The sequence below is a fragment of the Triturus cristatus genome, chromosome 11 (assembly GCF_964204655.1).
Source record: "Triturus cristatus chromosome 11, aTriCri1.1, whole genome shotgun sequence".
Classification (NCBI taxonomy): Eukaryota; Metazoa; Chordata; class Amphibia; order Caudata; family Salamandridae; genus Triturus; species Triturus cristatus.
The window spans coordinates 1,108,839,471-1,108,852,007 of NC_140594.1; the positions used below are offsets into that span (position 1 = coordinate 1,108,839,471).

Genomic DNA, 12,537 nt, shown 5'->3' on the forward strand with positions numbered 1-12,537 from the left:
AAGTCATGAGCTTGGCGTTTGTATTTCTCTGGAAGGTGCTGCATAAGAGCCTCTAATTCATCATAGTGTGCTCTATCATATCGCGCAAGCAGTGCTTGTGTATTTGCAATGCGCCACATGTTTGCAGCCTGGTAGGCGGTGCGTTTACCAGACGCGTCCAGAAGTTTAGATTCCTTGTCTGGTGGTGGGGCATCTCCTGAGGATTGGGAGTTAGCCCGCTTTCTAGCTGTGGAGACAACTAGGGAATCTAGAGGAGCAGGGCCCTTGATGTATGCAGGGTCTGTGGGTGCCGCCTTGTACTTCTTCTCTATTCTAGGGTTTAGTACTCTGGCTCTGACAGGGTCTTTGAATACCTCTGTAGCGTGCTTGGTGACACCCTTAAGCATGGGTAAAATAGCAGTGGAACGATCTTGTAAATCAAATGTATCCAGTAGGAAGTCTTCTTCCACTGGTTCCGTGTGCATGTCCACCCCATGGTAGTGTGCTGCTCTCTGCACTAAATGGTGAAACCCTAAAGAGTCCTCTGGAGGAGACGGCCTTGATGGGTATAGGTCGTCTTGAGGTACATTGGGTACATCAGGGTTATTATAATCCTCCCATGGATCTGGGGTCCCTGGTGGGGTGGGATCCATTGGGGCGTCCCCTGGGTCATTGTCCGGGTCCCCGTCATCCGGATCTGGGGATGGGGCCGGATCGTAGTGAGGTAAAGGTGGAGGGGGTGGTGGTGGGAGGGGGGGTGGCAGTGGGGAGGGTACTCTAAGGGGAGAAGTGGCTGAGTCCCTCTTTTTGGGTGGAGGAGGAGGAGCCGGAGCCTCAAGGCGACGCTTCTTAGTAATCACAGTCAAAAGGCCAGTCTTTGGATCTCTGGACAAAGTCTTTTGTAAAGGGTCTGGTGTAAACAGAGCCAATGGCGCCGAGTCGTCTGTCGGCACCGGCGATTTCGGAACCGGAGGTTTCGATGTTCTGTGTACGCCTTGCTTTTTGGAGGTCTCCGTGTGTTTCGGCGTCGAATGCTGTTTCGGCGCCGGAGCGTCGGTGCCGACCGATTTCTGTTTGTGTTTGGTCGGCGCCGAGTGTCCAGGTTTCGGCACCGGTGGTTTCGGAGTCGAGCTGGATTTTGCAGGCTTCGGTGCCGAGTGGTGTTTATCGGCACCGGGCGTCGGCTGGCTCGATCCCGAGCTGCCGTGAGACTTTGAGTGCTTCGACACCGGGCCCGAAGGTGGGGTGATCGAGGCTTTGGTTTTGGTTTTGCCCAGGCCGGCAGGCGAGGGGGTAACCGGAGTCTCTTTGGTTTTCGGTGCGGGGCTGGGAGGGGGCATTGTACTCACGGCCCGCTGTCCTGGTGTTACGTCCTCCAGGTCGGAGTCGTCGGCCTCGGAAGCGCTGACGATGTCTTCTCCCAGTTCGGTGTGTGTCTGCCCCGAAGCTTCGGCGTCGTCTCCGAAGATGTCCGGTGGAACTGTTGAGGATGAGTGCGCCATGGTGCGTCGAGCCCTTCGATCTCGGATCGTTTTCTTCGATCGAAAAGACTTGCAGGCGGGGCAGTCTCGAGCCTCGTGTTCCGGAGAGAGGCAAAGGTTACACACCTGATGGGGGTCGGTGTGGGGAAATTTAGACCCACATTCTGGGCACTTTTTAAACGGAGTCCTTTCCATCGGCCGGGACCGGAGTCGCGGAGGGCCCGAAGGCCGGTGTCGATGTACGGGATGGAAAAAGTGCCGCTTCGAGAGATGAAGATGATGAAGGAACTCGAAGAATCGAGGATTTTCCGTCGAGGCTGGAACCGTAGAAGTTCGAAGCCGGAGCACGAAGTATCACATCCGAGCCCGATGGCGGAAAAAAAGAATCTGAGGATGGAGCCGAAGCCCATGCGCAGTACGGACCGAAGGAGGAGTCACCAAACTCGTGACTTCCAAGCACGGTCCAAGAAGAAAAACAAACTGCAAACATCCGGGCCCAACACCAGATGGCGACCTATGCTAAGTGTACAATCTGCAGCTCATATGCCTCGAACAAAACAGGTTTTAGGGAAAGTTATAGTTAGTTGGACATTTCACTCGTACAAAACCAGAGAAATTCGCACCCCCGCAATTGAATGCTGATGACGTCACATATGACCTGGTCAGTGACATCACTGATTACATCTCAAATGACATCACGGATGACATCATCCAGTGACTGTCTGTAAAGTTTAAATATGTTTAATATATAGGGAAAGGCGTATTGAAGAATGAGTGGGTGTATAAGCGTCTGAAAAGATGATTTAGTAGGCGCGTGACTGACTAATTGAGTGATTAGACGTATCTTACTGAATGCATGGGTTAGTGACTAAACTGTGTGAATGTCTGTATCCGTCTGTCTGTTGGTGTGTAAGCGGCTGCATGGGTTTGTGAATAGCTACACGAGTGTCTATATGGGTTATTGATTGGTTGTCTGAGTATCTGTATGGGTGCCCGAGTTTGTGTGGGTGGGGTGTGTGACTGTGCATAGATGTGTGAGTGGGTGATTTACTGGGTGCAGGTTTCAAGAGTGGATCTGTGATGGACTGTATGGGTAAGTAAGTGTGTGTATGGGTGTGTTAGTGAGTCGATGTATATCCCAGTGGTACATGTGTGAGTAACTACATATGTGAAAGGCAGTATATATGTGTTTTGGAGTATATAAATGGCTATAAGTGAGTGTGTAATTGTGAGAGTGGCTGTATGGATGAGTGTGTGCTTGTATCAGTGATTGTATTGTGACATCCATAACAGCTTCGGCACTCAACCCACGTACCCATCGATCGAACCCACGCACCCAGCCGCCATCCTCCAGACATGGACCGAGGTTACCACCGTAGACACGACAAGCACGATGAACACCATCCACTCCGGATCTCCGACCGACCCGTGCCCCCATGTCTTCAACAAAGTGGCCCCAACCATCGCACCCCACCTCTGAGACATCATCAACACCTCCTTCAACACAGCCACCTTCCCGGAAAGCTGGAAGCACGCCGAGCTCAGCGCACTACTGAAGAAACCAACAGCGGACCCGGCCGAATTCAAGAATTTCCACCCCATCTCGCTCCTTCCCGGCCAAAGTCATCGAAAAGGTCGTCAACAAGCAACTGGCCGCCTTCCTCGAGACGAACGGTTCCCTCGACCCATCGCAGTCTGGATTCAGAGCCAATCACAGCACCGAAACCGCCCTCATCGCAGCCACTGATGACATCCGAGCCCTGCTCGACAATGGTGAAACAGCGGCACTCATCCTCCTAGACCTCTCCGCTGCATTCAACACCGTATGCCACCGCACCCTAGTCCAACGCCTCAACGACACCGGCATCCAAGGGAAGGCCCTGGACTGGATCACTTCATACCTCTCCGGAAGGACACAGAGAGTACGCCTCCCGCCGTTCCGCTCGGAGGCCACCACAGTCATCTGCGGGTCCCGCAAGGCTCATCGCTCAGCCCCACTCTCTTCAACATCTACATGAAACCCCTCGCTGCCATCGCTCGCAATCACAACCTGAACATCATCTCCTACGCCGATGACACTCAGCTGATCCTCTCCCTCACCAAAGACCCCGACACCACCAAGGCGAACCTCCACGAAGGGATGAAAGACGTCGCCGATTGGATGAACAACAGCCGCCTTAAGCTGAACACGGACAAGACGGAAGTCCTCATCCTGGGACAATCGCCCGCCGCATGGGACGACTCCTGGTGGCCGCCAGCCCTAGGCACCGCACCCAAGCCAACAGACCACGCACGCAACTTGGGCATCATCCTGGACTCTTCCCTATCGATGACCAGACAAGTCAACGCAGTCTCCTCATCTTGCTTCCACACACTCCGCATGCTCCGCAAGATCTTCCAATGGATTCCGACAGAGACAAGGAAGACGGTCACCCAGGCCCTCATCACCAGCAGACTGGACTATGGAAACACCCTCTACGCCGGAACCACAGCCAAGCTTCAGAAGAAACTCCAGCGCATCCAGAACGCCTCCGCCCGAATCATCCTGGACGTCCCCCGACGCAGCCACATCTCGAGCCACCTGAGAGACCTACACTGGCTCCCTGTCAACAAGAGGATCACGTTCAGACTCCTCACCCACGCACACAAATCCCTCCACGACCAGGGCCCAAGGTACCTCAACGACCAACTGACCTTCTACGCGCCCACCCGCCAGCTACGTTCAACGAACCTCGCCCTCGCGCCGCGCATTCGGAAAGCCACCGCCGGAGGAAGATTCTTCTCCTACCTTGCGGCCAAGACATGGAACTCCCTGCCCACCCACCTGCAGCTGACCCAGGACCACCTCGCCTTCAGGAAACAGCTCAAGACCTGGCTGTTCGAGCAGTAGCTGACCCCCTTCCCCAAGCGCCTTGAGACCCTTCTGGTGAGTAGTGCGCGATACAAATGACATGATTGATTGATTGATTAAGAGCGTAAGAATGTGCTAGTATTTGTATGAGTAAGTGAGCTGCTGTGCGTGTTATTAAATGCTAATTTCTAACTTTAATGTGCCTGAAACCTATGTTTTTTTCAGTGAATTTCAAAGGTTTTTTAAATGCTATTTTCGAACTAAGCCTACAGAGGTAGGACATGTGATGAAAGAAGAAAACGCACAGAAAGAAAAAAAAGAAATGCAGAAAGATGCAACAGAAGTCCACAAAGACGAAGAAAAGTGCAGAAAGAAGGAGATGTGCAGAAAGAACCAACAGAGGAGCAGAAAGTCCTCCTGTGCCCACAACTTTTTCATTCAGGTACTGGTGGTAACTGACTAACCAGGCCTAGAGCCAGTGCTATTCTAAAAGACACTTAGAATACAGTGAAAACACCTACATGCACTAGGGAACACTATGCGTTGGGGTACCCCTGTGATTAGCGTGACCTCCTCTGTAAGACCCTAGTAAATAATAGGGCAGGGGGATTAAAACTACCTCTTAAAACGCACCAAGGGGCGCGTTTGCACACTGGCGGGGGGGTGCCTGAGGTTACATGTGTGCAAACACGCCCTGTGGCCGTTTTAAGTTGAGGGATAAAGTCAGCTTGAATCCTGAAGGTCCCTGGGGTCCAACTAGCCCATGAGGTACCTCCAGTAAGCACCACAGGGTGTGTTTGCACACATGTCACCTCAGGCCCCGCCCCCTCCCTTCACCACTGTGCAAATGCACCCCGTGGTGCGTTTTGAATCGGGGGATAAAGTCCCCTTGAATCCTGAGGGTCCCTGGGATCCAACTATCCCACGAGGTACCTCCAGTAAGCGCCACAGAGATGCGTTGCAGAGGTGTAAAAAAAAGGGCGTGGCCTCTGAACACCTCTCTGCAACGCAGCTCCCTGGCACATACTGGAGGTACCTGGTGGGCTAGTTGGCCCCCAGGGACCCTCCGTATTCAAGGGGAATTAATTCCCCAACTTACAACTTGCCAGGGGGCGCGTTTGCACAGTGGTAAAGGAAGGGGGCGGGGCCCGAGGTGACGTGTGTGCAAACACGCCCTGTGGCGCGTTTTAAGTTGGGGAATTAATTCCTCTTCAATCCTGAGGATCCCTGTGGCCCAACCAGGTACCTCCTGTATGCGCGCCAGGGAGCTGCGTTGCAGAGAGGTGTTCAGTGGCCACACCCCTTTTTACACCACTCTGGTTGGGGACTGTGGGGGGGTCCCCAATTCCCCCACGGTCCAGCCGGCTCGCCGCCTCCTGCGGGAGCCGGCATTGCTTTTCCACTTGGGGAGCTGCCAAGATGCAGCTCCCCGTGTGGAAAAGCAATGTGGTTTGGATTTTGAAAGCGAGAGCAGGTTACCTGCTCTCGCTTTCAAAACCCAAACCAGAGTTTGCAATGACAGTGCGGAACCCGTGAGGCTCCTGCCCTGTCATTGCAAACAGCACGGGGATCCAAAACGGATCACCAAATTTGCATATTTAGTGCCCTGGGGAGGGCTCGAGGGGGTGGCGGTCCCCCGCAAATATTTTTAGAAATCCCGGGGGGGTGGGTGGGTGGTGGAGGTTTGGCGGTCCCCGGGGCTGCAGGGGTCCCCCGCAAATATATTTTCAACATGCCCCTGGGACTTGGCCCACCTGGGGTGCTAATTAATAACGAAGCGCGGAGACCCGTGCTTCGTTTTTTGTTTTTTTATTTTCGCAGCCAGATCCGTGGATCCTCTGCACATCCCGTGATTTTTTAATTAAAAAATGCTTTTTTTGGCCCAGGGGGTCCTTGTGGGACCCTCTAAGCAGGCCTAGGGGTCAGGGTGTTTCTACCCTGCCCCTTTTCTTGTTTTGCGCCTTAGTTTTACTGATTTCTTGTGCCTTGGTTCAACCGAGGCACAAGATGGCTGCCAACACTTACTGGTTTGAAGTGGTGACAGCCAATTAGAATGCAACTCGTGATTGGGAGGGTGCGCGGATCCTCCGTGCCTCTAAATATCGAAACTTTTATTTTTGATTTTCTCAGCTACTACGGAACGGATTCAAACCATTTAAAAAAGTATTTCTGATCCAAGGACTACCTTTTTGCCAAATTTGGTGCAATTCCGTTCAGCAGTTCGGGCTGTAGTCGTGTCTAAAGTATCCTATGGGAAATAACATGGAGAAAACGCGTTTTGGGACCCCCCCCCCCCTTTCTACTCGGCCCCCGCCTAGCTAATCGCCCCGAAACTTTCAGGGTAAGAGATGACTGGAGCAAGACCAACGTTTTGAAAATTTCACAAAGATTCGTCAACCGGCGCTAAAGTTATTGGGAAAAGATATAAAGCTTTTTGAATAGAAACAAGGTCCTAACTATAACTACCTACTGGCGACCGCCAGGTGTGTGTGTGTGTATGTGTATGTGTATGTGTATGTGTATGTGTATATATATATATATATATATATATATATATATATATACACATACATACATACACATACACACATATATATATATACACATACATATATACACACACACACGTATACACACACACACATATATATATATATATATATATATATACACACACACATACATATAGATAGATATATTCTAAAAAAGTTGGTGCTTCAAATCCCAGAAGTGATTCACCAGTTTTGACATTGTCAAAAAGGTTTCAACATTCACCAAACTCTAAATCAAGTGCAGTCCCACAATGAACGTATTTAAATTGGGACTAAAAGCCATAATTTGATCCTTTCCAATTCTTTTTACAATGTAGTCCAACAAGCATTTGATATATACTAAGCCATGAAAGAAGAACAGGTTACCTGCAGCAGAGATACTCACCTCCATGCTGGATTTAGAATCTCCCATGACAGGAAGTATCAAAGTCAAAACATCCTCCCGGTTTGAGCCAGCGTAGGCTAACCCCAACCTGCAAACGGGAAGAGGCGTTATGAGCACTTGGAACACCAATGTGTGGTGTCAAACAGTCATTCAACAAGATGAAGCAATACACTGCAATCCTTACCCAAAGATGGCGCCAATCCTCATGGTGCTGCTGGTGTGAAGGACATAGTCTGAGAGCAATGCCAGGGCAGGGTCGCATTCGTTTCGGACACCAGAGTTTACAATACCACAGGCCAAGAGAGCACCAGACTACCAGAGAGAGAAAGCACATAGGTACACTTGTATGGATGCAGTATGTAGAAGATAGGGGGAAAACAGCCTGAGAATCTGTAGCGGCAAACTAAAAGAAAACACGAGTGGAGTGCCTATACACAACAGGATATTACATAGCAATGTGTAAAAGGGAAGTCAAGAGAATTGGACAAAGGAAAATACAATAAAAGCATAGACCTTGTTGAGTAGGAAAGCAATTACGGGATTTTCACTCCATGAAGGTATGAGATCTCTCCCTGAAAAAGCAGATACCTAGTACTGCCATTTCTGTGCAGGAAATAGTTATTGCAAGCTCTGGGGAACGGGTTTACAATTAATGTGGCATAGTGAGTGTGGGTCACAATGTCTCTGAAAGGTGTGCATAATTGAGGGGATTGGTTGTGTGAGCCAATCACTAGGAGAGGTGCTTACAATTCACTAAAGTGGAAAACAGAGTTCAAATTACAGTATCAGATGCACTTACAGTTCTGAGTGGAAGTAATACCTCCTCTGAAGTAGGGCTCAATCAAGTGGCTTTCACTCAAAGGAACTCACCTTAATGTAATCCTCAGATGAGTAGAGGTACTTGTCTATCTGTGTCAGTCCTCCATCTACGTCCCAGAGCAGAATCATCCCAAGAGATGCAGCAGCACTCAGCATGCCTGTGGAAAGGTAGCAAAACTAGGGTTAACATCAAAGAGAGCATTTACAACAACTAAGGCTAATGATATAAACAGCAACAAAAGCGAATATGCTACTTACCAGTATGCATCTGTTCTTGGCATGTAGGGCAGCTGATATTCATATCTGTGCATAGATAGCCGCCTAGTGTTGGGTCCGGATGATTGCACATTGTTGTCCTGGAAGAGTCTTCGAAGTATCACGAGATAGGTGGCTCCTCCCCTGGACTACAGTGCGCATGGGCATCCTCAGATTGTTTTTCGCCATTGTGGCAGTGATGGAGTAGATACAGTAAGTGATGACCATGCTATACAGTAATTCTGAGTGCTGCAGCCGCTACAGGTGCCGGGGAGGAGGGTGGGCGATATGAATGTCAGCAGCCCTACATGCCAAGAACAGATGCATACTGGTAAGTAGCATATTCTGTTCGAGGCATGTGGGCTGCTGAATTCATATCTGTGCATAGATTACATAGCAGTCCCTCCATTAGCGGCGGCTGCCGGTGCCAGCTGCAGCAGTCTGAAAAAGAGTTTTGAGAACAGCCTGTCCTACAGCTGCCTGCTGTTTTGAGTGTACATCTACACAGTAGTGTTTGGTAAATGTATGTATAGTGGACCATGTGGCTGCTCTACATATTTCCTCTCGGAAGGTTTCCAAGGAAAGCCATGGACGCCCCTAACTTTCGTGTTGAGTGGGCTCTTGGGGGAATCGTTAATGTGCGTTTCGCTTTTTCATAGCAAATTTGAATACATTTAATGATCCACCTGGCTATCCCCGCTTTGGAAATGGTGTTGCCCTTGTGTTGTGGAGAAAAGGCAACGAACAATTGTTTTCCTAAAATCCTTTATTCTGTCTATATAGTACATGAGGGCCCTCTTTATATCTAGTGTATGGAGCATTCTCTCTGCGACATTTTGTGGATTTGGAAAGAAAACAGGCAGTTCAATAGTCTGATTTATGTGGAAATGTGATATCACTTTAGGCATGAATGTGGGGTTGGTACGTAGTACAACTCTGTTTGCGTGAACTTGTATGAATGGCTCTTGAATGGTTAGTGCCTGGAGTTCACTAACCCTTCTCAACGAAGTGATTGCCACTAAGAAGGCTACTTTCCAGGTGAGGGATTGAATCTCACATGAATGTAGAGGTTCAAAAGGTGGACCCATCAATCTGGTGAGGACCACATTCAGGTTCCACACTGGTGCCGGTGGGTGTGTCGGAGGGATCACTTGTTTGAGTCCCTCTAAGAAGGCTTTGATGGCAGGCACTCTGAATAAAGAGAGGTGCTGCCTGTTCTGAAGATAGGCTGCTATCGCGGTTAGATGTATACGTATGGAGCTGTATGCGAGATTGCATCGGTATAAGTGTAATAGGTAACAGATGATGTTTTGAATGGATGCATCCAGCGGATTAATGTCATTGTTGTTGCAGTAAATGACAAATCCTTTCCATTTAGCCGCATAGCAAGCTCTGGTTGTGGGTCTCCTGGCCTCCTTGATGATATTCATACATTCAGGTGGCAGGTTTAGGTAGCCAAACTCTAAGACTTCAGAAGCCAGATCGCCAGGTTCAGCTGTTGCGGATCTGGGTGCTGAATTTCACCACGGTTCTGCGTTAAAAGTTTGGGTGTCAGCCGCAGCCTTTGATGCGGCACCACGGAAAGTTCTAGAAAGGTGGTGTACCATGGTTGGCGTGCCCATGTTGGAGCAACCAGGATGAGTGTCAGTGAGTGTTGGCGCAGTTTGCGTGCCACTAGCGGTATTAACGGCGCTGGGGGAAAAGCGTACGCAAATCTGCCTGACCAGTTCATCCATATCGCATTGCCCTGCGACTGTGGATGGGGGAACCTGGCGGCAAAGCTTCGGCATTTTGCGTTTTCCCTTGTGGCGAATAGGTCTATCTCTGGATGACCCCACTGCTGGAAGTATGGTTGGAGTACTGATGGATGTAGCTCCCACTCGTGTATTTGGTGGCTGTGTCTGCTGAGCAGATCCGCCATCTGGTTGTCTTTGCCTGGGAGGTGTTCCGCCATGAGGAACATGTTCCTTTGAATGGCCCACTTCCACATGCTCTGAGCCAGATGAGACAACTGTGGAGAGTGTGTTCCTCCCCGCTTCTGTATGTAGTACATGGCAGTCATGTTGTCCGTCCGGATCAACACGACTTTGTTGCACAGGTGTACTTTGAATGCCTTCATGGCTAGGAATATTGCCATCAGTTCCAGAAGGTTGATGTGCATCTTCTTTTGCTGTGTCGTCCATAGTCCCTGCACTGTGTAATTGAGTACATGAGCTCCCCATCCCTGGAGAGAGGCGTCCGCCGTCAGTATTATTTGCGGAACAGGCTCTTGGAACGGTCGGCCCTTGCAAACGTTTTGTGGATTCCACCAATGCAGAGAGTTGTATGCCTGACCGCTCACCAACACTAGGTCCTTTAACTGTCCTTGAGCCTGGTTCCATTGACGTGCCAAGCACTACTGAAGCGGGCGCATATGTAGTCTCGCGTGCGGGACTATGAAGATGCAGGAGGCCATCATGCCTATCAACTGCATGAACACTCGTGCTGGAAGTGTGTTGAGGCCTGAACTTTTTTTTATCAACAGTTGCATGCTGTTGATCCTCACTAAATTTGGCTGAGCTTTGGCTGCCAGAGTGTCTATGGTCGCACCCAGGTATTGCCGTACGTGGGCGGGTCGAAGATGTGACTTTGGATAATTTAATGAGAATCCCAGATCGTGAAGAAGGTGAATGGTATGGGACATGTGGCTGGCACACTGCTGGGCTGACTTTGCTTGCACAAGCCAGTCGTCCAGGTAAGGGAAAACGTGGATTTGCTGTCTCCGTAAGTGTGCAGCCACTGTTGCCAGGCACTTGGTAAAGACCCTGGGCGCTGTGGTGACTCCGAAAGGGAGGACTTTGAACTGATAATGTTGACCTTGAATAGTGAACCTGAGATAGTTTGTGTGATGGGTGTATGGGTATGTGGAAATACGCATCCTTTAAATCTAGTGTTGCTAGGAAGTCTCCCTGACTGAGTAACGGCAGAACCTGCTGGAGGGTGAGCATATGAAAATGCTCTGACAGAATGTATTGGTTGAGAGGTCGGAGGTCTAGTATAGGTCTTAGAGACCCGTCCTTTTTTGGGATCAAGAAGTACAGAGAGTACACCCCTGACCCTTGTTGTTTCAGAGGCACGAGCTCTATGGCTCCTTTTTGCAGCATAGTTAGTACTTCCTGCTGCAATAATGTCAAGTGCTCTGCGGACATAGGACGGTGTTTTGGTGGTATGTTGGGTGGATTGGATGTTAATTCCAGACAATAACCGTACTAGACAATATCTGACCCACCTGTCTGTGGTGATGGATCTCCAGACCGGCAGGAACTGTTGGAGTCTCCCCCCGACTGGTGTTATGTGGTCGGGGGGCAGTGACAATACGTCACTGTTTGAGATTGGCAGAGGCTCGGGTGTTATTGTTTCCTCTGCCTTTGGTGCTGGATCCACGATATCCACCCCTATTGTTCTTATTATAGGTACTTTGGGTACCTCCTCTATTATATTGCTGCTGGGACCCTTGACCTCTAGCTGCTCCTGTATTTCTGGTGCGATGAAAGGAGCCACTCCGAAACTGCTGCGACTGTAGAGCCCCCATAGATTTTGCAGTTTGTGTCTTTTTTAATCTTTTCTAGTGTAGTGGCGACCTCTGGGCCAAATAAAAAGTCTGGGTTGACTGGTTGATTCAGGATATTAGTTTGAATGTCAGGTTTGAAACCTGATATTCTCAACCATGCGTGCCTCCTTAACATTACACTAGTGTTGATCGCCCGTGCTGCAGTGTCGGCTGCATCTAGTGCGCATTTTATGGACGCGTTTGTGATGATTTTTCCCTCTCTGATGAGGAGCTCTGCACCTTCCTTGTATTCATCTGGTAGGTGTTCTATCAGTGGTTCCAGGGTATCATAGTGTGACGTGTCGCATCTGGCTAGGAGAGCCTGAGTGTTGGCGATGCGCCAGATGTTAGCTGCTTGTGCAGCGACCCTTTTTCCTGATATTTCCAGTACTTTGGACTCTGTCTGGAGGGGGAGCATCACCAGTAGTTTGGGAGTTCGCTCGTTTACGAGCATTAGAAACTACCATGGAGTCCAACGGCAATTGACCCTTAATGTACATTGGGTCTCCCGGGGCTGGTCTGTATTTTTTTTCTATTCTTGGGTTTAATACCCGTGCTCTGGTAGGCTCCTTAAAGATGTCCTTAGCATGTTTAATAACCCCTTTGAGCATTGGTAGAGTTTTGAC

The 12,537-nt window shown here is 49.7% G+C and overlaps 1 protein-coding gene across 1 annotated transcript in view; it reads right to left on the reverse strand.

Annotated features, from left to right (window-relative positions):
• PSMD2 (proteasome 26S subunit ubiquitin receptor, non-ATPase 2) overlaps nucleotides 1-12,537 on the reverse strand; it is a 126,373-nt gene that overhangs the window by 42,152 nt on the left and 71,684 nt on the right. Inside the window, exons 10-12 of the mRNA XM_085635579.1 lie at nucleotides 8,119-8,225; nucleotides 7,433-7,560; nucleotides 7,249-7,336 (exon numbers count right to left, since the gene is read on the reverse strand). Coding sequence (XP_085491705.1) covers nucleotides 7,249-7,336; nucleotides 7,433-7,560; nucleotides 8,119-8,225 — 323 coding nt within the window. The remainder of the gene's footprint in view (nucleotides 1-7,248; nucleotides 7,337-7,432; nucleotides 7,561-8,118; nucleotides 8,226-12,537) is intronic.